At 51.0% G+C, this 21778-nt stretch overlaps 1 protein-coding gene across 1 annotated transcript; it reads left to right on the forward strand.

The window, feature by feature from the left end:
- The first annotated feature begins 18567 nt into the window (after window positions 1–18567).
- On the forward strand, window positions 18568–20206 carry LOC111154811 (5-hydroxytryptamine receptor 1D). The gene has a single exon (XM_022514734.1). The coding sequence runs from the start codon at window positions 18953–18955 to the stop codon at window positions 20081–20083; it is 1131 nt and encodes a 376-aa protein (XP_022370442.1). The 5' UTR covers window positions 18568–18952; the 3' UTR covers window positions 20084–20206.
- The last annotated feature ends 1572 nt before the right edge of the window (window positions 20207–21778 follow it).

Below are 21778 nucleotides of genomic sequence, written 5' to 3' on the forward strand. Positions count from 1 at the left end.
ATCCCCCAGCTGTAGCTACTCTATGTGGGTTTCCCAAATCAAGGACCTCAGGCCGGGACCCCGGTGGTAGTGCAGTCACTTCTGCTGTGTAGACAGGTCCCTTTCCTCCTCTAGGACTGTTCCACTTGGGGCAGCAGTAGCAGCAACACCTATTTTGGGAAATGCCTACAAATGGCAGCATTCCATCTTCCTATTTCCTATTTGGGAAAAGAGCCCAGGACCTGAGTAGAGCGAAGGAGGCTGAGGTGTGGCTGCCCGTAACTTCTATTTGCCAGTGATTTACTTGCCTGGGATTTGCACTAAGACAAAAAGAACTTTTGCATTATTGATGATCATTGATCACAGCCTTCCAAAAAAGAGAGAGAGATTGAGAGAGATGGAGGCCCCTGGCCAATGGCCCAACAGTAAACCAGGAGGGTGAGGTGTGGAGAAAGGAGGGGAGGGCCAGGTGGGAAGGGAATTTGTGGAGACAGAAGGACACAGAAGGACACCAAGAAGAAAGTCTGGAGGAGGCGCTGAGGGTGGGTGGGCCAGCTGTCGAACCTTCCTGCGGGCTGTGGAACCAGCCACCCTACGGCTGGTCTCTCCCTCCCCCCAACTAAGGACACTTCACGACTGAAACTGTTGGCAGGGAGAGTCACTTCATAAGGATAAAAGGGTCAATTCATCAAGAAGACGTAACAGTCTTAATGCTGGATGGACCTAATAACAAGGCGTCCAAATGCATGAAGAACCAAGTAGACAGAAAGCCCGTACAGACATGGAAAGGCCAGCTCCGCCCGAGCCGCGTGGAGCGGACACGCGACGCGCCCAGCGCTGTCTCGGCCACGGTCGCTTCTCCATGTCCGCTTTGTGCTCAAGCTCTCTCTCAGCCCTGGCTGTCTGGGACGGGGCCCCTGCCTCCCTGAACTCAGCTCCCGCCATTCCCTTAGTCCCCCCACCGACCCCGACGGACCCCGATCGACAGCGTCGTGTGTGTGTGTGTGTGTGTGTGTGTGTGTGTGGCGGGGGTCCCTCGCTGGGATTCCCGGTTCCCCACACTGGGGCAGCGCCCAGTCCCCACCTCCCGCTTCCGCTCGTGAGGCCACCTCCTGTCTCTTTCCTTTCCCTACTTCATTTTCTTCCATACCATTTACCTCTACAAACATTTTATATGTTTTACTTATCACGTTCATATAAGCTCCCCTGGGTCCACATCTGTTTAGTGCACCATGTCCCCAGTGTCTAGAACATGCCCGATACACAGAGCAACAGTTATTTGTTAAACGAAGAGAAAAAAAAAAAAACCCAACTAGGGATGAACACCCGAGACGGGCGCGGAAGGACGGAACCCGAGGCTCCGCTCTCAGCCCGGGGCTCTGGCGGTGGCCGGCCTCGCCCCCCGCTGCGGACCGCCCCCCGCCCGCTGCGGACCCAGACCTCCCCCCCGACCCCGGTTCTCCTACAGGTGCGGCGCGGGGAGCCGGGGGCCGGGCTGGGGCGGCGGCGGGGGCTCGGAGCTCCCCGCGGGGCCGGGGCCGGAGGGGGCCGAGCCTGCGGACCGCGGGCGGGGGGCCGAGGGGGGAGCGAGGCTCGCGGGGGAGGAGCTGGGGGAGGGGAGCGAGGAGGAGCGGCGCGCGCGGGAAGGGGAGCGCGGAGCGGGAGCCGCAGGGCGCCCGCCGGGGCGGAGGGAGGCGGGGATCGCGAGGGCGCGGGCCGGGCAGAGGCCCCGGGGCGGCGGGGCGGGCGGCGCCCGGAGCTCGGCGGGGGTCGCGGCGGAGATGCGGCGGCCGCCGGCGGAGAGACGCGGCGCTGCGCGAGGAAGCAGGACCCGGGCGGGCGAGCGCGGGGTCCGCACCTGCGTGGCCCGGAGCGGGTAAGCTCTCGGAGCCGACTGCCGCCCGGGGTGGGCGCGCAGGGGCCCTGGCGGCTGGGAGTCCGGCCGCGGCGGCCGTCCCGAGGGCGCTGGGGCGGGGAAGGGGCGCCACGGCTTGGGGCCTCGGTGACCCGCGCGGCCCCCTTCTCGGCGCCTTCGGACGGGAAGCGCGCGCGCGCGCGCAGGACAGAGGGTCCCAGAGGACCAGTCCGACCCGCGGGGAGCGTCCGTGGGGGGCGCTGTCCCGGAGCCCCGGGGCGGAATGGGGGCCGAGGCAGCGCCCGGAGACGGCTGCGGGATCCCAGGAGCGCATTCGGGGCACCCCACGCGGGGGCGACATCTGGCCGGGCGGGGGGCGCGCCCCTGGGTAGGGGGCTGTGACGCCCCCACGTGGCCCCGGGCGGCGGAGGGAAGTGGGGCGCTGCCCCCTGCCGGCCAGGTCGGGGTGAGGCGCAGCGCAGGGGCCGGCCCTTTGCTGAAGGGAGTTGAAAGAGCGTTCAGTGTGGAGCCTCGGTTTCCAGACCCGAAGCCCGGCGGGCCCGGACTTGCTTTGTGACCTTGGGCAGGTCACTGCATCTTTTCGAACTTCAGATTGCTCGTCTATCAAATGGAGGGGATACTTCTCCCATCCTGCACGATCCGTGGGAATAAAGGAACTGCTGTAAGGATGCCTTTTTTTAGACTGTAAAGTTCTGTATAAATCCTAGCTAATCACGGAATGTCAGAACTGGAAGGGCACTAAGAAATCTGCTTTGCTGCAGACGGGGAGAGTGGAGATTCGATCTCGCCCAAGGTCGCATTACTTGTAAGAGGATCTAAGACTTAGCCCCCTGCCTCACTGTTGAAGTTCAACAGTTCAGCGCAGGTGCTCTCCATCAGACTGACTGCATTAGCAAACCGGGCTTGGCTATTTACTAGCTGCCTGACCTTGGGAAAGCCCTTTACCTCTCTGAGCCATGGTTTTCTCCCATGTGAAATGAGTTAAGAATGCTGCCTTGCAGGCTTGCTTGTGCAAATCCAATGTGGTCATTGCTCAGCACAGCGCCTGGGCACTCAACAACTCAGCCATTAGCGGAAATCATTGCTCTGATTAGTGGGAGTCATCTCTCAATCTCTTCCTTGGAATTAGCCTCCAGTGTTTTCTGATTGAGCACACGTCTCTCCTCTGGACTGCACAGCCCCTGGTCAGGGGCTTAGCCTTCCTCACAGAGACCTGGAGGGACTCTTTACCGACAGCAGCAAGCAAGGCGGCTTGGACAGCTGAACCTTCTCCAGCCTTTGGTCCTGTCCAGCAGGTGGGGAGAAATGGGTGGTCTTTACTCTGGAGGCATCCCAGAAGCCCGGATCTAGCCACCGCCTGGAAGGGAGGGGCTGGCCAGCTGGACCTGACTGGTGGGGCTTAGGGCTTCCTCTCCTCCCCCATGGTGCCTAGTAACAGGCCCAGAAATACAAGGGTGCTTCTCAGAGTTTGTCAGATGCATGGCGGATAATGAGGGTGAACGGACACGGTCATCTCTTCTCTCCTAGGCTGCAGATGCATGACAGTTCTTGGTTAAGTGGTGTGACTCTGAGCGAAAATACATTCTCAGAGCTGGGAGTTCCCGGGACCTAAGAGGTCCCTCTCATTGTGGATGGTTAGGGGTCTGGGGCGCACGCAGAAAGGCAGGGGTCTGCCAAGGTCACCGGTGTCCTCCAGCGAGCCGAATTCTACACACATCGTTCAGTCTTGAACTTTCTCTCTGAGTAGCAGATGACACGGCTGACCCCTCCTTTCCTCTGGACACACTTCTGGCTCCTGCGATGTGGCACTGTCATATTTTCCCTTCTTCATCTCTTCTTTTTGCAGGTTTATCCTTCTTTCTACAGCCATTAGCTGATCTACTCCCCCAGGGCCTCTGCTCTGCTCATACTAGACACTCTCCCTAGGTGTCTCACCCACCCCCGCTGGCTTTAGTTACCACCTCTGTGCATGTGACTCATACAGATTTGTTCCCAGCACAGATCTCTCCTCAGGCTGCAGACCTATCTAGGTATTGTCAGCCCCGCATTGTTCTAGATGCTGGGGATATAGTGATGGTCTCCTCAGAAGGCAAGTTTTGGGAGGGGTAGGGGTGAGACAAGCAGAGAGGAGCAGAAAATACCAGATTGGGTGAGGTGCTAAAAGGAGCATCGAGCAGGATGATAGCCTAGAGAATGAGAGATACTTGATTATATTGGTCGGTCAGAGCTTTGCCAAGGAGGTGATTTTTTTTTAAAAGATTTTATTTATTCATTTGACAGAGATCACAAGTAGGCAGAGAGGCAGACAGAGAGAGAGGACGGGAAGCAGGCTCCCTGCTGAGCAGAGAGCCCGATGCAGGGCTCAATCCCAGGGCCCTGAGATCATGACCTGAGCCGAAGGCAGAGGCTTTAACCCACTGAGCCACCCAAGCGGCCCAAGGAGGTGATATTTAAGTGTGGGGTGGGCAGCTGGTAAGAGACGAAGTCAGAGAGGTAGGTGTCTTGTGCAGCAGACAGTGTAGGTAGGGCCTTGTGGGCCGTGGTGAGAATTTCGGATTTTGTTCTGACACGGGGGCCACTGGAGAGTGCAAATGCTATTATTTCTTCTGGGCTCACTGGAGCCTTAAAAAGGAGTTCTCCTATACTGATTGCCATCCTACTGTGTCGTGGTCACTGGTGGGCCGTGGGAATAGGTAGCTAGCTCTTCAAAGAGCTTCCAGGCACGGGCAGGGAGAGGCACAAACAGACCTGGAGTCTGGAGAGGACTTAAAGGAGGAAGGTTTCACATCTGGTTCACCAGAAAAGGCTTCCTGGAGTAAGTAGCTTTTTTTTTTTTTTTTTTTAAGATTTCATTTATTTATTTGACAGATCACAAGTAAGCAGAGAGCCAGGCAGAGAGAGAGGGGGAAGCAGGCTCCCGGCTGAGCAGAGAGCCCGATTCGGGGCTCGATCCCAGGACCCTGAGATCATGACCTGAGCTGAAGGCAGATGCTTAACCCACTGAGCCACCCAGGTGCCCCAGGAGTAAGTGGCTTTCAATAAGGACTTCAGAGCAGAAGGCAGATGACATCAGGTATGCATGAAGGGGAGTGGGAAAGATTGTTTTTCCAGGCAGAGGGGAATCAGCCTGAACCAGGACGTGAATGCCCCAGATGTGTGAGGGGAAGTCAGGGGAGAGGAGACGAGACTTGTAGGGAATTAGAGGTCAGGCTAGGGAGGAAGTCTGAGCTGTTCAGAGCAAGCCCCTGGGTCTGCCCATGTATGTGCTGTGTGACCTTGAGCAGATTGCATGACCTTTCTGAGCCTCAGCCTGCTCAGACATGAAAGGGAAATAACTGGGTAATTGCTGGGGAAGAGAGGGGCGGGGGAGGATGCTGAGTGCTGCGGATAGGTGAATGGGAACGGGATTGTGCCTGCCAAGGAGGAAACAGGAGAGGCTGGTGTGGATGAGGAAGATGATGGCTGTATCGAGTTTGGGACCTCCCAAACTCCCATAAGTGGTGGAACGAGTGGAGAAGTTTCAGCAAAGAGGTGACAGTTGAATTCATTCCTGGGAGTGAAGTTGCCTTTGGGTGGGTGGATGAGGGGTCCCCTCACAGAGGGCGCTGGGCTTCACGACAGGGTCCACGTGTGCATTGCACATGGTAAGGCTTTAAGTGAACAGCTGTAGAATGGATGAGGAAACAGGCTCAGAGAGGTCGAGCAACTTGCCCAGAGTCACAGAGCTAGTAAGTGGCAGAGCAGGGAAGTAAATTCAGTCTATCTGACTCTAAAGCTTGTGTTTGTAACACAGCTGGATTATGGCTCCCAGCAGGGCGAGCAGATGGTGAAGAACAGGTTTGGATACCATAAGCACTAACAAATCCAGTGTTTCATTTCTAGGAAATGAATTCCTATTGTTCAAACCTTGTTTAACCAGTCTGGAGAAGACAGTGTCTCGCTTGTCCTGAAAGTGGTTTATTCACTCCATCAGCTCAAGTGCTGTCTGGGGATCCAGAAGTGCAGCACGGGGCAGGGGGAGGGGTTAGGGGGGTGGTAGCAGCGGGGTGAGCTCCAGGACCTGGGGATGCAGCCCTAGAGGCTTCTGGCAAAGTGTGGTCTGCCCCTCCAGTCTGCTCCGAGAATCGCTCCCCTAGTATGGAAACCCAGATGGAGGTGACTGGGAGATTGGAAAATGTCAAAAATGTATGGTGTGAGTTGGGCACAAGAGCCTCTGGATACTTCTGTCCTTAGTCTCAAGTTCCTGCTGCAAATGGGAGGCAGCAGAAGGAGCACTGATGGGAATCTGAAGACTTGGTCTCTGCCTATAACTCGCTGTGCGCCCTTGGGCAAGTATCCTGCCCTCTCTGGGCCTCTCTCCCTGTCAGCACCACGAGGGAGTTGGAGTAAAGGATTCCTGAGTCCTTCCTGCTCTGACACTCAGATATTCTTAAGTCCTGGCGCTGACTTTGCTGTTAATCTCCCGCACGGTTCATTGCGGTGCATGGAGCAGCCGCATTTACCTGGGAGCTTGTCAGCAATGCCGAATCTCAGGTCCTGCTCCCGTCCCACGGAATCAGCACATGCGCGTTTCCTAAGATCCCTAGGTAGCCCGTGGGTTCATTCCAGTGTGAGATGGGCTGCAGTGAGCGGCTGTTTCTGTCCTCGCTCTGGGCTGTGCTGAAAAGGCAGGTGGAGGATGGCGTGCATGCTTCCCGGGGGTCGGGACCCATTCAGGTGCGAGTGATGGAGCTTAGCATGGAACAGGTCCCCAGCAAAGAGTCTGTGAGTGTGTGCAGGCTTGCGCGGGCTACTTGTGCAGTGGAGGGCGGAGTGGAACACACTCACCTTTCCTGCGCGGTGGAGCAGGGAGGCGAGCAAGCCGGGTTCCTATCCTAGATCTGCAGGGCCTCAGCTAGCCATTTCTCCGAGCTGCCCTGGGCAACGGGAATAAAACCAGTCAAGACTGACTTCAGAGGGTGGGATCAGCCTTAAACGAGAGGATAAAGGAGACGTGCTGAGAACAGTGCCTGGCGCACTTGGGGAGCTCGTAATAGCGCCTGCCGTTACTTTGCTGCTGCTACTGCTGTTTGTAGTAGTAAACAGCCCCGCCCCGCCCCTGGATTGCCGGAGTTCCCTGAGGACAGAGTCCCAAAATGACCCCTAGGGGGCGATATCACCCCCGTCGAGAACCCCTGGCTGGAGAGCACCACTATGCGATAGAAACAGGAATCAAGCCACAAAGGTAATTTTAGATTTAGAAAATTTAGAGGTAGCTGTGTTAAAAGGAGAAGGATAAGAAAGAAAGAAGAAGAAGACGTGGGGAGGGGGAGGAGGAGGAGGAGAAAGAAGAAGAAAGAAGAAAGTGAAATGAATTTCACGTATGTTTTATTTACTCAATATGTCCAAAATATGATCAACTAACTGATAGAAAAAATTATTAGTGAGATGTTTTACATTCTTTTTGAAACTCTTTGAAACTCAGTGCGTTTTACACTCCAGCCCATCTCAGTGGCTACGTCTCAAGCCCTCAACAGCCACGTGCTATCCGATAGTGATAGTGATAGCTATCCGAGAATTTTTTTTTTAATATTTTATTATTTATTTGTCAGAGAGAGAGGGAGAGAGAGCGAGCACAGGCAGACAGAATGGCAGGCAGAGGCAGAGGGAGAAGCAGGCTCCCCGACGAGCAAGGAGCCCGATGTGGGACTCGATCCCAGGACGCTGGGATCATGACCTGAGCCGAAGGCAGCTGCTTAACCAACTGAGCCACCCAGGTGTCCCTATCCGAGAATTTTTTAGCACTGGCTCTCATTCCCAGCTGTGTCAGATATTACCCACATGGCCTTGGGCTAGTCATTTCACCTCTCTGGACCTCGGTTTTTCCATCTGTAAAATGGGGGTACTAAGTCTATCTCCAAGCTGTAGTATGAGAGGCAGATGGCGAGAGTTTAAAACCCCTTTGCCCGCTTTCCCACAAGCATGGGAGGAAATCCGGTGAGTTGTCAACTGCAAAGCCTTTGTGTAAGGCTTAGTCATTCAAGGTGGTCCCTTCCCTACTGAACACTGGTCATAACTCAGTGCAAAGCTGTAAGTAGGAAGGTGTTGCCTTCTCAGACTTCCCTAGCTGTTGCAAAGGCCTGGAAAACAGGATTCACCTGTCTTGGATTTTTTATTTTTATTTTTTTTAAATCATTTTAATTATTAGACAGAGCATAAGCAGAAGGGAAGGGCAAGGGGAGAGGGAGAGGCAGGCTCCCCAGCTGAGCAGGGAGCCCCAGTCAGGGCTCGATCTCAGGATCATGACCAGAGCTGAAGGCAGATGCTTAACCAACTGAGCCACCCAGGCACCCCAAACCCTTGCATTTTCAAGATGGAGACACTGAGGCACAGAGCAGGAACTGACTTATCTGAGGCCAAAGAGTTTATGGCAGAACGAAGCAAAGATCAGGGCTTCCCACTCTCAGGCCAAGCTCTGTTCTCAGTGCCCCTTCCTCTTGCTCTGGACCAGGTGTCTGAGCTCTAGGGGTTAAGTAAGCCATGGTGACTGCACTCAAGGTCCAGTGACGGAGACAGTCCAGCGTGGTAAGAGCTGTAGTGGTAGGAGTCTAGAAGCGGGGTATCTAACCCAAGCTGGGCTGGGGGGAGAAAGTTAGGGAAGGCTTCCTGGGGCGATGCCAGAGCTTAGTCCTAAAGTGTGACTGGATTAGGCAACCAGAGAACTGAGCAGGGGATACCTTCCAGGCAGAGGACCCAACAGGGATGGAGGTTTGGAACAGAAAGCAGCACTGGGGCTCAAGGCAGCAGGGTGCTGGCAGGAAGACTAGCAGATCTGCCGGGTCAGGAAATGATGCTGGAAATGTAAATAAAGACCAGGTCGTGAAGGGTCTCTTAGACCAAGCTGGGGCTGAATCCCATGTGCCTTGGGAGCCCCTAGAGGACTGTAAAGAACTGAGATGGCCAGACTTTTAGTTAAAAGGAAGATTCCTGGTGTACCTTGGTGGCTCAGTCCATTAAACGTCTGCCTTGGGCTCAAGTCATGATCCTAGGGTGCTGGAATAGAGTCCTGGGTCGGGCTCCCTGCTCAGTGGGGAGTCTGCTTCTCCCTCTCCCTCTGCCCCTCCCCACTGCTCATGCTCTCTCACTCTCTTTCTCAATCTCTCTCAAATAAATAAATAAAATATTAAAAATAAAAAATAAATAAAGGAAAATTCTGGGTGTGATGTGGTGAGAGAATGAAGAGGGGGTAGGAGTGGCAGCAGAGAGCCCATTGAAGCCAGAGAAGATGCAGCCTGAAACAGGGCTAGAAGGGAGCGAAGAGTCAAGGGACAGTTAGATTTATGCAGTAGAACTGACAGAATTTAGTAATTCAGCAAACAAGGGGACTATGTCAGCTATTGCCATGTAACAAACCATCCCCAAACTCAGGGGATTAAGAAGACATTTATTCCTACGAGTCCTGCATCTGGAGACTGGCTGATTTAATCTGAAATTGGCTGGACATTTCTGCTGGTTTGGGTTCATACAGGCATCTGCTGGTCTGCTGAGAGCCTCTGTCCTAGGCTGGCTTTGCCTGGGGGCAGTTGGCTGGAGTGGCTCTCTGCTCCATGTGTCTTTGCCTCCTCTAGGGACGGTAGGCTCACCCCCACATGTGCTCATGGCAGTGGCAAAGTGTAAGCAGAAACATGCACAACCTCTTGAGGACTAAACTTGGAACTGGCTCACTGTCCCTTCTGCCTTACTCTGTTGACCACAGCTAGTTCACACTGAACCCAGACTTGAGGGACAAGGATATCTCCCCCTCCTTTTGATGGGTGATGGTGGAGGCAGCATGAGATAGTAGAAGCACGGAGCTGAGCTGAGAAGGGAAACGGCACTGTGTGATCTTAGATATCTACCTCTCTGGGCATCAGCAATCCCAGCCGGTCGGGTTGGATTGCATCATTTAACATGTTCTTCTAAATCAAGTTTGCCAGGGAGGGGCTGTTCATTATAACTAACCATGGAGCGTTTACTATATGGCTGGGCTTTTTGTTCAGCTCACTCAAACATAACAGCACTTTGAAGTTGGTATTGTTATTGTCCACACTTTCTTTCTTTTTTTAAAGATTGTATTTTATTTTACTTTTCTTTTTAGAGGTTTTATTTATTTGAGAGAGAGAGAGTGTACGAGCAGGGGAAGGGGCAGAGGGACAAGCAGACTCCCCACTGAGCGGGGAGTCCAACAGGAGGCTTGATCCCAGGACCCTGAGATCAGGACCTGAGCCAAAATCAGATGCTTAACCGCCTCCGCCATCCAGGCACCCCAGATTTTATTTTTTTAAAGATTTTATTTATTTATTTGACAGACAGGGATCGCAAGTAGGCAGAGAGGCAGGCAGAGAGAGAGAGGAAGGGAAGCAGGCTCCCTGCTGAGCAGAGAGCTGGACATGGGGCTCAATCCTAGGACCCTGAGATCATGACCTGAGCCGAAGGCAGAGGTTTTAACCCACTGAGCCACCCAGGTGCCCTCCAGATTTTATTTTTAGGCAGTCTCTATACCCAATGTGGGGCTTGAACTCACAACCCTGAGATCAAGAGTTGCACATTCCACTGAGTGACTCAGCCAAGCACCCCTCATCCCCATTTTCCATATAAAGAAACAGCGCAAAGAGGTGAAATGTCAAGCCCTGGGTCTTCCATCAGTGTAGGTCAGTTTTGCCTGTTCTTGAACTTCATGATGTTTGAATCACATGTGCTGTGTCATAATGTGCAGCTTCTTGGGCTCAACATGATGCCTGTTCTTTCTATGTGGTTGTGCATAGCAAGGAGCTGGAGTTCCTTCTCGCTGGTGTGCACTATTCTACTGCATGAGTCTGCAGGAGCTCGTTTCTCTGCTCTACGACAGATGTCTGTTGGGATAGTTTTCGGTCTGTGGCTGTTAAACCGTGCCTGTGTGAACGATTCTTGCACAAGTGGTTTGGTGGACATACGTGCAGGTTTTTGTTGGTTATATGGCTGCGAGTAGAAGGTTTTGGTAAGAGGTTTGGCTCTTTTTAATTTTCTACATTTTCCAGATTTTATAATTAGAGAAACAGGTGAAGGATAGACTTGCTGGCAAAACTAATTAGAAGTCAGCTCTTGGGCTCAGATACAGACAGACAGACACACCCATGTTAACTCTTTTCCAGTTTTCTCCATATATATTACTTCACACTCACAACACCCCCAGAGAGGTAAACTTGATGCCCTGATTTTACAGAGGAGGAAACTGAGGCTGAGGGAGGTCCCATGCCCTGGAGAGGAGAGGGCCATAGCTGTGGATGCACTTTGCAAAATATAAAGCATTCCTCAGATTTGTGAAGAATGATTTCCCCATCCAGGGCTCACTCAGCCATACCACACAGCTTCTAGAGAAAGCACAGACCCGGATTTCTCTCGGGGGCGGGGGGGGGGGGGGGCGTTATCCTACCATAACAAATCTTTATCACAGAGCCCAGGGTTTTTTTCTTCCAAAAGGATGAGACTGGTTTCTGAGGATACATTAAACCCATATATCCTCTTGGTTTCTGGCAAGGTTTTATGACTCTGTTAAAATAAAGATCCTTCAGAAAGGGAAGGTGACTAATCTTTATGCAAACCGAATAAGCCCTGGGTAGGAAGCCCTTGTTAAAAGGGCTACAAAGAGCCCCTGCTGTGGACCAGGCTCTCATCCTTCCCACTGAACCCACAGAGCAGTTCTGGGAGAAAGGTGCTATTACCCCAATTTACAGATAGAAGAAGAAAAGCCCAGGAGGTGAAATGACTTGCCTCCACCCCACAGTTGGGACTGTTTGGGGGAAAAGGAACTCAGTCTTATTACCTCTTCCCAGGGTCCGTTGGACTGTTTCTCAGTCCATTTAAACTGACTCCATCGGGAAAAGCAGGAGCCGGTGCCAGTGAGGATTCCTGGGTACAGAGGTTGCTCATGGACATCCAGGAATAGGAAGGAGTGCCATTGGATCTGGAAGGTTCCTTCCTCTTCCTCTCTTGGGACAGGGGGTTCCCCTGTCTCTCTGCTCTTTTCTCTGTCTACTCCCTTCTTCTACCTTTCTCTGCAGACCTGTTTTCTTATTTACTTATGGTTTTTCTGCTGCCCCCAAACCTGCCCTGGTCTTGGTCTTGGCCATGGCCAGATTTCAGCCTCGGGGTCCTTGACTTGCAGTTTGCACCTCCTCCGTCGTCAATCTTCCCAGCTGCTCGCAGTCTCCTTGCTAATTTCCCAGGAGAGAATCTGGTTGGCTCATTTGGGGTCATGTGTCCGCTGGTCCAATCAGCGATGCTCGGAAGTGGTCTGCGCAACAAGCTGAGATTGACACCCTGCTTTTTCCCTCCCTCGCGCTGGAGAGATGCTAGAGCTGAGAGTATATGGTGTGGCTGGGGTCTGTGCGGTCTAGACTCTGCAGGGAGACACCACTGGGCTGAGGGGAGTCCTTGCTGCTGCTGCTGCTGCGGTGGTTTATGGGGTTGCGTTCGACAAGGGAGAAGCTCCCTGGTATGGACGGTAGTTCTGACAGTGGCAGGCATGACTCACTAAAATGCACAGGGATGGCTTGTTGGACAGTAGACAGAGGAGACCTCATTGCCTGCAGACCTGAATTTGGTTGGACATATCATAGAGAAACCAGAGAAGTCATCACTCACTCTGTCAGGCGTTTGGATCCATGGTCTTACCGGTTCTCCCCAAGCTTCTGTGAGGTCCGGATTATCAGCTCCGATCATGGAGGCAGTGCACACCCAGAGAGCTTGCATGACTTGCCCAACGGCCATAGCAAGAAAGTGGAGCAACAGGAATTGGAACCTGATCCTACCTGACTTAAAATGTATGCTTTGAGGGGCACCTGGCTGGCTCAGTCGGTTAAGTGTCTGGCTCTTGATTTTGGCTAAGGTCATGATCTCAGGGTCCTGGCATTGGGCTCCCTGCTCAGCAGGGAGTCTGCTTGAGTATTCTGTCTCCCTTTCCCTCTTCCCCTTCCCCTGCTCATGCTCTTTCTCTCTCACAAGTAAATATATATATTTTAGGGGCACCTGGGTGGCTCAGTGGGTGAAGCCTCTGCCTTCATCTCAGGTTATGATCTCGGGGTCCTGGGATCGAGTCCCACATCGGACTCTCTGCTCAGCTGGGAGCCTGCTTCCTCCTCTCTCTCTCTCTGCCTGCCTCTCTCCCTACTTGTGATCTCTCTCTGTCAAATAAATAAATAAAATTTAAAAACATATATATATATATTTTTTTAAAGATGTATGCTTTTAGCCACTGCCTGCCATCTTTGTACCCTCGTTACACTTGTCAAAGTCTCTATAGTTAGTACACATCGCATACATGATCTTACTGGAAGTATGAAACATCCTTTGGGGCAGCATACCCATGCTTACATTTCCATTTTACCAAGGAAAAAACTAAGGGTCCAAGAGAAGTCATGACTTATCCTTAGTTACCTGATGGTCCGTGGCAGAGCTGGGACCAGAACCCAGATCTTCTGGATTCAAATGTATCAACAGGTATTACTGCATCAAAATGTGTCCATGTCATTGCTGGTAGTATGGTTCTTTTTTTTTTTCTCAAATGTTCAAACTTGATTGTCTAAGAGAAATAATTACAAATATATCATTCCCTATAAAAATTATGTATTATAATATACATTCAGTTCAAAGAATAATCATCAACATTCATGTATCTACCACCACCTTAAAAAACTCCTACACAATCTCATTCCTGCCTTTTTTCCCCTCCAGGGGTGACCACAATCCTGGATTTTATATTTAACGTTTCCTTGCTTTTCCTTATGGCTTTACCAACATATATTTATGTCTCTAAACACTTTGTTTCTCCCTCCGTGTTTGCGACTTTGGCACTCAGTGTTGCTTGGGAAAAGCACCCACTTGAGTACAGCTTTGGCTTATTGAGGTTGGCTTCTCCGCGGGGCCCTGGCACAGGGATACGCCACATTCTACCACTCCTGTGGATGACGTTTCAGTGGTTTCTAGTTGTTTCTAGTCCATGTCACGGTGACCATTCTTGTTCCTCTCTGCTGATGAACACAGAGAAGAACCTCCCTGTGATCCACACCTGGGAGCAAAATTACTGGGCCATGAGGTAATCATCGCATCTTCAGCTTTATGAGATAATATCAGAGTGTTTGCTAACAAGATTCCTCCTCTTTCCACTCTGCTAGTGGTAGGTGACAATTCCCGTTGGTCCACACCCTTACGGGGTGAGGTGACAGGATCAGATTTAAAACATCTTCCTTGTCTGCTGGTTGAATGTGCTATCTCACTGTTGCTTTCATTTGTATTTTTTTGTTTTATTATCTGAAGTGTGATAGGAGAGGCAGCTGCTTATAGAGCTGCAGTCTTTATCGCCAAAGGTAGCAGGATTGTGGGAAATTTCCCCAACCTTGTTGAGGGTGGGGAAGGATGGCAGGCAGGAGAGGAAGGAGAGAGCTTCAGAATCATGTGGCTTCTCTCAAAATTCCAGCCCAGCATTCCTGACCAAGGCAAGCTACCCTGTCCTTCCCAAGGTGTCACCCACCAGCCTCCCAGGCCTCTCCGAGCCCACGCCTTTCACTGAGTGAGGTCATTGGAATGCCTGGAACCCAAGGGACAGCCACATGGATGGGTTTGTGAGGCAAGCGCACAGCCCTCCATAAGAAATGACTGCACCTGGTCTGTCTGGAAGGAAGAACATTCCAAACAGTCCAACCCAACTTCACATTTTCCATGTGAACCAAAGTGGGAGGAAAACTTCAGCCAGAGGTGGAGCATGGAGTGAGAGGGTCAGAGAGGGCATCATTTTCACCTATCCCTGTGAGGCCCCAAACCAGTTTTACTCCTGGAAGCACATGTGCCTTAAGGCTTTTCTTCTAGGCAGTATGGAGAAGAATGGAAATCTCAAGAATGACTCCAGACCCAGTTTTTCCACTTCCAGCTGGGTGACCTTGGGCAGATGACATCACCTCTCTGCTCACTATAAGGTGGGGCCATAATGCCCATGTCACAGTGGGTGACTCTTGGCCCCAGGGCTAGCTCAGTGCCTGCAACATAGCAGGAGCTTTATAAAAGACATAATAATAATAATAATAATAATAATAATATCTTTTCAACTTTGGGAATGTTCTTGAGCAGGCTAAGATTAAGATTGGTTTTCTTGGGGTGCATGGGTGGCTCAGTCACTTAGGTGTCTGACTCTTGATCTCAACTCAGGTCTCAGTCTCAGGGTTATGAGCTCAAGACCTGCATTGGGCTCCATGCTGGGGTCAAGTCTACATTAAAAAAAAAAAAAAAAAAAAACCAACAGATTTGTTTTCTTTTTTATTTTTTTTATTTTTAAAGATTTTATTTATTTATTTGATGGGGAGATCACAAGTAGGCAGAGAGGCAGGCAGAGAGAGAGGGGGAAGCAGGCTCCCTGCTGAGCAGAGAGCCCAATGTGGGGCTGGATCCCAGGACCCTGAGATCATGACCTGAGCTGAAGGCAGAGGCTTAACCCACTGAGCCACCCAGGTGCCCCAGATTTGTTTTCTTAAATTGAGAATGTTTCCCCTCCTCTAGGAAGATATATGTTTTTAAAGATTTTATTTATTTATTTGAAAGAGAGGGAGACAGAGAAATAGCATGAGCAGGAGGAAGGAAAGAGGAAGAGGCAGGCTCCCCTCTGAGCAGGGAGCCGAGGTGGAGCTCTATCCCAAGACTCTTGGATCATGACCTGAGCTGAAGGCAGATGCCTAACTGACTGAGCCACCCAGGTGCCCTGGGAAGATACATTTTTTTTAAGCTGACGTTCCCACAGTTTGAGGACTGGAAGAGAAACTATTGCATTGCTGTAGTTTAGTTTCTTAATGGTTTAAAAATCAGTCAATCTGGGGCGCCTGGGTGGCTCAGTGGGTTGAGCCGCTGCCTTCGGCTCAGGTCATGATCTCAGGGTCCTGGGATCGAGTCCCGCATCGGGCTCTCTGCTCGGCAGGGAGCCTGCTTCCCTCTCTCTCTCTCTCTGCCTCTCTCTCTGCCTGCTTCTCTGTCTACTTGTGATCTCTCTCTGTCAAATAAATAATAAAATAATAAAATCTTTAAAAAAAAAATCAGTCAATCAACGGACACAGACTGAACTTTCCCAACAAGTCCCTGAGCCTCTCTGCTGAGTCAGATGGGAATGATACTTGAGACTTGACATCGCTCAGTGTTTACTGGGTTTCAGAGGCTGGCCTTGCTAGGAGCGATGGAAGCTGTTGAGGCAGGTAGGGTGGCTGTTTCGAAGACAAAATCTGAGACTCAGAAAGGGGTAAGGGACTTGCCCAAGGTCATACAGGAGGGTGGGGAGAGAGGAGGGATTGGAGCCCAGATTGTCCTGCCCAAGCCAAGCTCCCCGCTGCACCCAGCTCCTCCCACCTCTGGTGCCAATCCCCTCCTGAGCCTTCTCTGCTACCCCGCCTCTGTTCTCTGTGCTCCAGCCAGCTGGGCTCTTTCCCAGGCCTTGCACTTTCTGACCTCTGGCCCTCTGCTCTTGCCTTTCCAGCCACCAGGAATGCCATCCTTCCTGACCTTGACTATTGAAATCTTAATGTAGCTACCCATTGGAGCTATATGCAGCCCTTAAGAATGATGTTATGGGAGGGTGCCTGTGTCTCAGTGGGTTAAGCCTCTGCCTTTGGCTCGGGTCGTGATCCCAGGGTCCTGGGATCGAGCCCCGCATCGGGCTCTCTGCTCCTCGGGAGGCCTGCCTCCGCCTCTCTCTCTGCCTGCCTCTCTGCCTGCTTGTGATCTCTGTCTGTCAAATAAATAAATAAATAAATAAATAAATAAATAAAAGAATGATGTTATGGGAATGACTGATGGAACAAAGTTCAAAATATATTAAGTTGCAAAACAAACTATGAAACAAATTCATATATAATTATAATCACATTTTTATTTTATTTTTTAAAAGATTTTATTTATTTGACAGAGATCACAAGTAGGCAGAGAGGCAGGCAGAGAGAGAGAGGAAGCAGGCTCCCCGCGGAGCAGAGAGCCCGATGTGGGGCTCGATCCCAGGACCCCGGGATCACGACCCAAGCCGAAGGCAGAGGCTTTAACCCACTGAGCCACCTAGGCGCCCCTATAATCACATTTTTAAAGTGTGTATATATAAATCTGCCTGGCCAGCTCCATCCCAGGGGGCTACCGGTAGGCCCCACAGTCTTCAGCTAGGGTCATGCCAGAGATGGGCCTTACACAGAGTGCCATCTGCTTTATCTTACCCCGATCATCTGTACCAGAAGCTCCAAGCTCCAAGAAACCTTTGGATTGCCCATGTCCCAAATACTTAAACCCAGATTCAAGCACGCAGAAGAGAAAACGAGTCTTTAAGAATTTTTTGTGACAACATTGCCAGTTTCCATTTAGAAAGCTGAATATAGGGGCACCTGGGTGGCTCAGTCATTGGGCATCTGCCTTTGGCATCGGTCCTGGTTCCAGGGTCCTGGGATCGAGCCCCAGCATCGGGCTCCCTGCTCTGTGGGAAGCCTGCTTCTCCCTTTCCCACTCCCCCTGCTTGTGTTCCCTCTCTCTCTGTGTCTCTCTCTCTCAAACAAGTAAATGGAATCTTAAAAAAAAAGAGATTAGTTAAAAAAAAAGAAAGCTGAATATATTTTCTGGAGTTGAACTTTCACCATGAAAAATGCTCATTGTTTTAATTTCTGCAATTAATTTCTCTGCTAACCAAAAGGTGTTTTTGTTTTTTGTCTTTGTGTTTATTTTAAGAATCATGCATGCCCACTCTAGGAAATTTGAAAAATTTTTTAGGAATAGAAGAAAGGGGGCCACTTCTGTGGCTCAGTGTGGGTGAGCATCTGCTTTCAGCTCAGGTCATGATCTCAGAGTCCTGGGATCGAGCCCCACGTCAGACTCCCTGCTCAGTGGAGAACCTCCTTCTCCCTCTGCCTGCTTCTCCCCCTGCTTGTGCGTGCTCTCTCTCTCTCACTCTCGCTCTATCTCAAATAAATAAATAAAATCTAAAAAAAAATAATCGAAGAAAGGTCTCTAGGGAGATATACATTGTAAAAATTTGGTATCTTTCCTGGTGACCTTTTTTTCTTTCTTTTTCTGTGCACGGAATTATTTTGTTTAGTTTTCATTGTTGCTGAGCAAATAGAATGATGGTTTCTGATTCATAATTTACAAAGCTGATTTCATGTATTTATAACAAGCCTGTGATGCTTCCAGAGGCTCTGCCCCCTCTGGGAATTGTGGGGGTGGGACTTGTTGCTCTTCCCTGTGTTCTCCTGACACTTTGACAGCGCTAGTTTCACTGTGTCACTACTAGCACTAAGCAGTATGCTTTTAAACTTAAAAGAGTTCATCTCGAGTGTCTCAATTGTCCTTCTAGAACCTAACTCTTGCCTTCTTTTCTTTTTTAAGTCCCAGAGCTCTGGACGTGTGCCCTTCTCGATGAATTCTCAGTAATCGGTTTGTTTTGTTTTCTCTAAGCTCATGCATACTTCAAGTCTTGGGAACCAGAATGTTTTGTCTGTTCAGGCTCAAAGTGATCAGTGGGACAGGAACCAAAGTTAAGTGCCTCATGATGTGTCAAGATGAACTTAGGAAAATGGTGAGCTGTTGACCGGACTACTTCTGAAAATCTGTTGGTACTTCTTTTCGTCTCTGGTTTTAAAAGCTCCCCAGAGGCAACCTGAAACCCAGACTCTTTCTTCTCAGAATAGGATGGGGGAAATTCCAAAGTTCTCATTAAACACATTTATCCCTCAAGGTTTGGAAGGAGCCCAAATGCCAAAAGTGAGAATCCCAAAGCACTGTCCACATTAGTGTGAGCTCCTGATAAATGTCTAACAAATTCAGCATGTGTCCTCTGGGCTTGAAGAGTTGCTGGGCGAAGTTCCAGAATAGTGAGACGTCTTGGGATTTATCCGGTTTAGGAAAGACCTTTAATTACCAGCTGTCACCTCACTGTTCTTCAAATAGTCAAGTCTTGAGGTCTTTTCACTGTGGGCCAAACTGATGGAGGGCCCCCACCAGTGTGAAGCAGAAGGATGACCTTGTCCCATAGGCAAGACAACTGTGAAGGGAGCTGTGTGTGTCCAAGTCTGCGAGAAGAGAGAGCCACCTAGAATGTCCCCGCCAAACCAGTCCCTGGAAGGCCTTCTCCAGGAGGCCTCCAATAGATCCCTGAATGCTACGGAAACCCCAGAGGCTTGGGGTCCAGGGACACTCCGGGCCCTCAAGATCTCCCTTGCTCTGCTCCTTTCCATCATCACAGTGGCCACAGCCCTCTCCAACGCCTTTGTTCTTACCACCATCTTCCTCACCAGGAAGCTCCATACCCCAGCCAACTATCTCATCGGCTCCCTGGCCATGACTGACCTCTTAGTCTCCATCTTGGTCATGCCCATCAGCATCGCCTATACCACCACTCGCACCTGGAGTTTTGGCCAAATCCTGTGTGACATCTGGCTGTCTTCCGACATCACGTGCTGCACGGCCTCCATCCTGCATCTCTGTGTCATTGCTCTGGACAGGTACTGGGCCATCACGGATGCCCTGGAGTACAGTAAACGCCGCACAGCCGGCCGGGCGGCCGCCATGATCGCCACCGTCTGGGTCATCTCCATCTGCATCTCCATCCCGCCACTCTTCTGGCGGCAGGCCAAAGCTCACGAAGAGATGTCGGACTGCCTGGTGAACACGTCTCAGATCTCCTACACCATCTACTCCACTTGCGGGGCCTTCTACATCCCGTCTGTGCTGCTCATCATCCTCTACGGCCGCATCTACGTGGCCGCCCGGAACCGCATCCTGAACCCGCCTTCGCTCTACGGGAAGCGCTTCACCACTGCCCAACTCATCGCCGGCTCTGCGGGGTCCTCGCTCTGCTCCCTCAGCCCCAGCCTCCACGAGGGGCACACCCACACAGCCGGCTCCGCTCTCTTCTTCAACCATGTGAAAATCAAGCTGGCCGATAGTGTCCTGGAGCGCAAGAGGATCTCCGCGGCTCGAGAAAGGAAAGCCACGAAGACGCTGGGGATCATCCTGGGGGCCTTTATCATCTGCTGGCTACCCTTCTTTGTCGCATCTCTGGTCCTCCCCATCTGCCGGGACTCCTGCTGGCTCCACCCCGCCGTCTTTGACTTCTTCACCTGGCTTGGCTATCTCAACTCCCTCATCAATCCCATAATATACACTGTGTTTAACGAGGAGTTCCGGCAAGCCTTTCAGAAAGTTGTCCATTTCCGGAAAACCTAGTCTTATTTGCGGGTGACTCTTGTGATCTGTTGCATCCTGTAACCCACTGGAATTGTCTTGTTTATTTTTCCTGAGATTTGGGTCCATCCTGATATGTTGGGTTTGGGTTCGACCAATAGAATTGTTCAGCGTTCTTCTTCCTGTTGTCTTCTTGACTTCTGTGCCTCCCAAAGTGGGGCTGTTTTGTGAAGGGTGACAAGACTGAAGATTCCACTTAGCATATTTTCACGGCTCATCCATGTTGGGAGAAATGGGATCCCAAGGATTCCCCGTTGATTGAATTCAGATGAGAAGCTGTCCGACTCTACAGAGAGACCCTAGGTTCAAATGGGAGACTTTCTGGTCTACCTAAGTTTTGTATGGAGCTCAGAGGAGGAGAGTATGTGAGGTTATGACCTGAGCTGAAAGAGAATTGGAGTCAGGGTGGAGAGTTCTCCATACAACAAGGCACCTTGATTAGAAAATAACAGGCAGGGGCACCTGGGTGGCTCAGTGGGTTAAAGCCTCTGCCTTCGGCTCAGGTCATGATCCCAGGGTCCTGGGATCGAGCCCCGCATTGGGCTCTCTGCTCAGCGGGGAGCCTGCCTCCTCCTCTCTCTCTGCCTGTCTCTCTGTCTACTTGTGATCTCTGTCTGTCAAATAAATAAATAAAATCTTAAAAAAAAAAAACAACAGGCAGATCAGCTACCCTCTCCCCTTCCTCCTTCCCCAGGAGTTGCACCGCCTTAATGTTCTGAAGTTAAAACCCACAATCACCCTCAAAGACGTAGATTGACAGGCTTTGGACCCACCAAGCTTTGAGTGGGACACCATTCTGAATTTTGTTTCATGAATTTTTTTGAATTATTTTTTTATATCCTGTTCTCATCAGAGATCTTAAGATGTTGAGTCTTGTCAAATAAAAAGCATGAGATGTCATGGTCAGTGAGGTCTTTGGGTAATTTCCACCCCTCATCTCCAGATGAAACTTTCAATCCACTTCAGTCTCCACCATTTACTGTGCACCCACCAGGGGCCTGGCCCTGTACCAGTGTACTGGCATCTCCTCTCTCACTGGAGCCTCATCATAACAATGAAAGCCAGTCTCATGATGGTTAAAGCTGAGCACCTGATGCCTAAGTTCAAATTCAATTACTACCAAATTCTAGCTGGGTGGCCTGGGGCAAGTTTTTGAAGACCTCCTTGCCTCACCCTCTTCAGCTGTAAAATGGGGATAATAATAGGTATGTTATTGTATAAAAGCAATACAATGCTTTGTATTGCCCCGCAATGTTTGTGGGGTGCCTACAATGTTCCTTGTGCACATTTTGTTGTTGGCTCTTTATCCCCAATTTACAGATGCAGTAGAGAAATGTTCCTATTGTTAGGGAAGATTTCATAAAGAGGGGACAGCTCACCAAGAGCTGAGCCTTTGTGGCATGGGGAGCTGAGGAAGGGGAGATGAGATGGGATGAGTCCTCTTGGGGGAGATGGAGCAGAGCCGAGGAAGGTAGGCAAGATCACACCAGGTGGAAGAAAGCAGGCACAGAGACGGGGAGGTCTGTAATGCTCAGTGGGGGCGTCTCTGGGCACAGAGAGAAGAATGAGAGCCCAGAATATGGGATATCAGGAAGGGAGGGAAAAGCGGGATACCAAAATGGGGAGTGGGCAGGGGCCCACAGAGGGGTCTTGTGTTGACCTTGAGGTTCCTGCTGG

This window comes from Enhydra lutris, unplaced genomic scaffold, assembly GCF_002288905.1.
Source record: "Enhydra lutris kenyoni isolate GAN:26980312 unplaced genomic scaffold, ASM228890v2 scaffoldscaffold38, whole genome shotgun sequence".
NCBI classification, from domain to species: domain Eukaryota; kingdom Metazoa; phylum Chordata; class Mammalia; order Carnivora; family Mustelidae; genus Enhydra; species Enhydra lutris.

Bases quoted from the DNA above. Each gene is read 5' to 3' on its own strand.
- LOC111154811 (XM_022514734.1), top strand. From the start codon at position 18,953: ATGTCCCCGCCAAACCAGTCCCTGGAAGGCCTTCTCCAGGAGGCCTCC.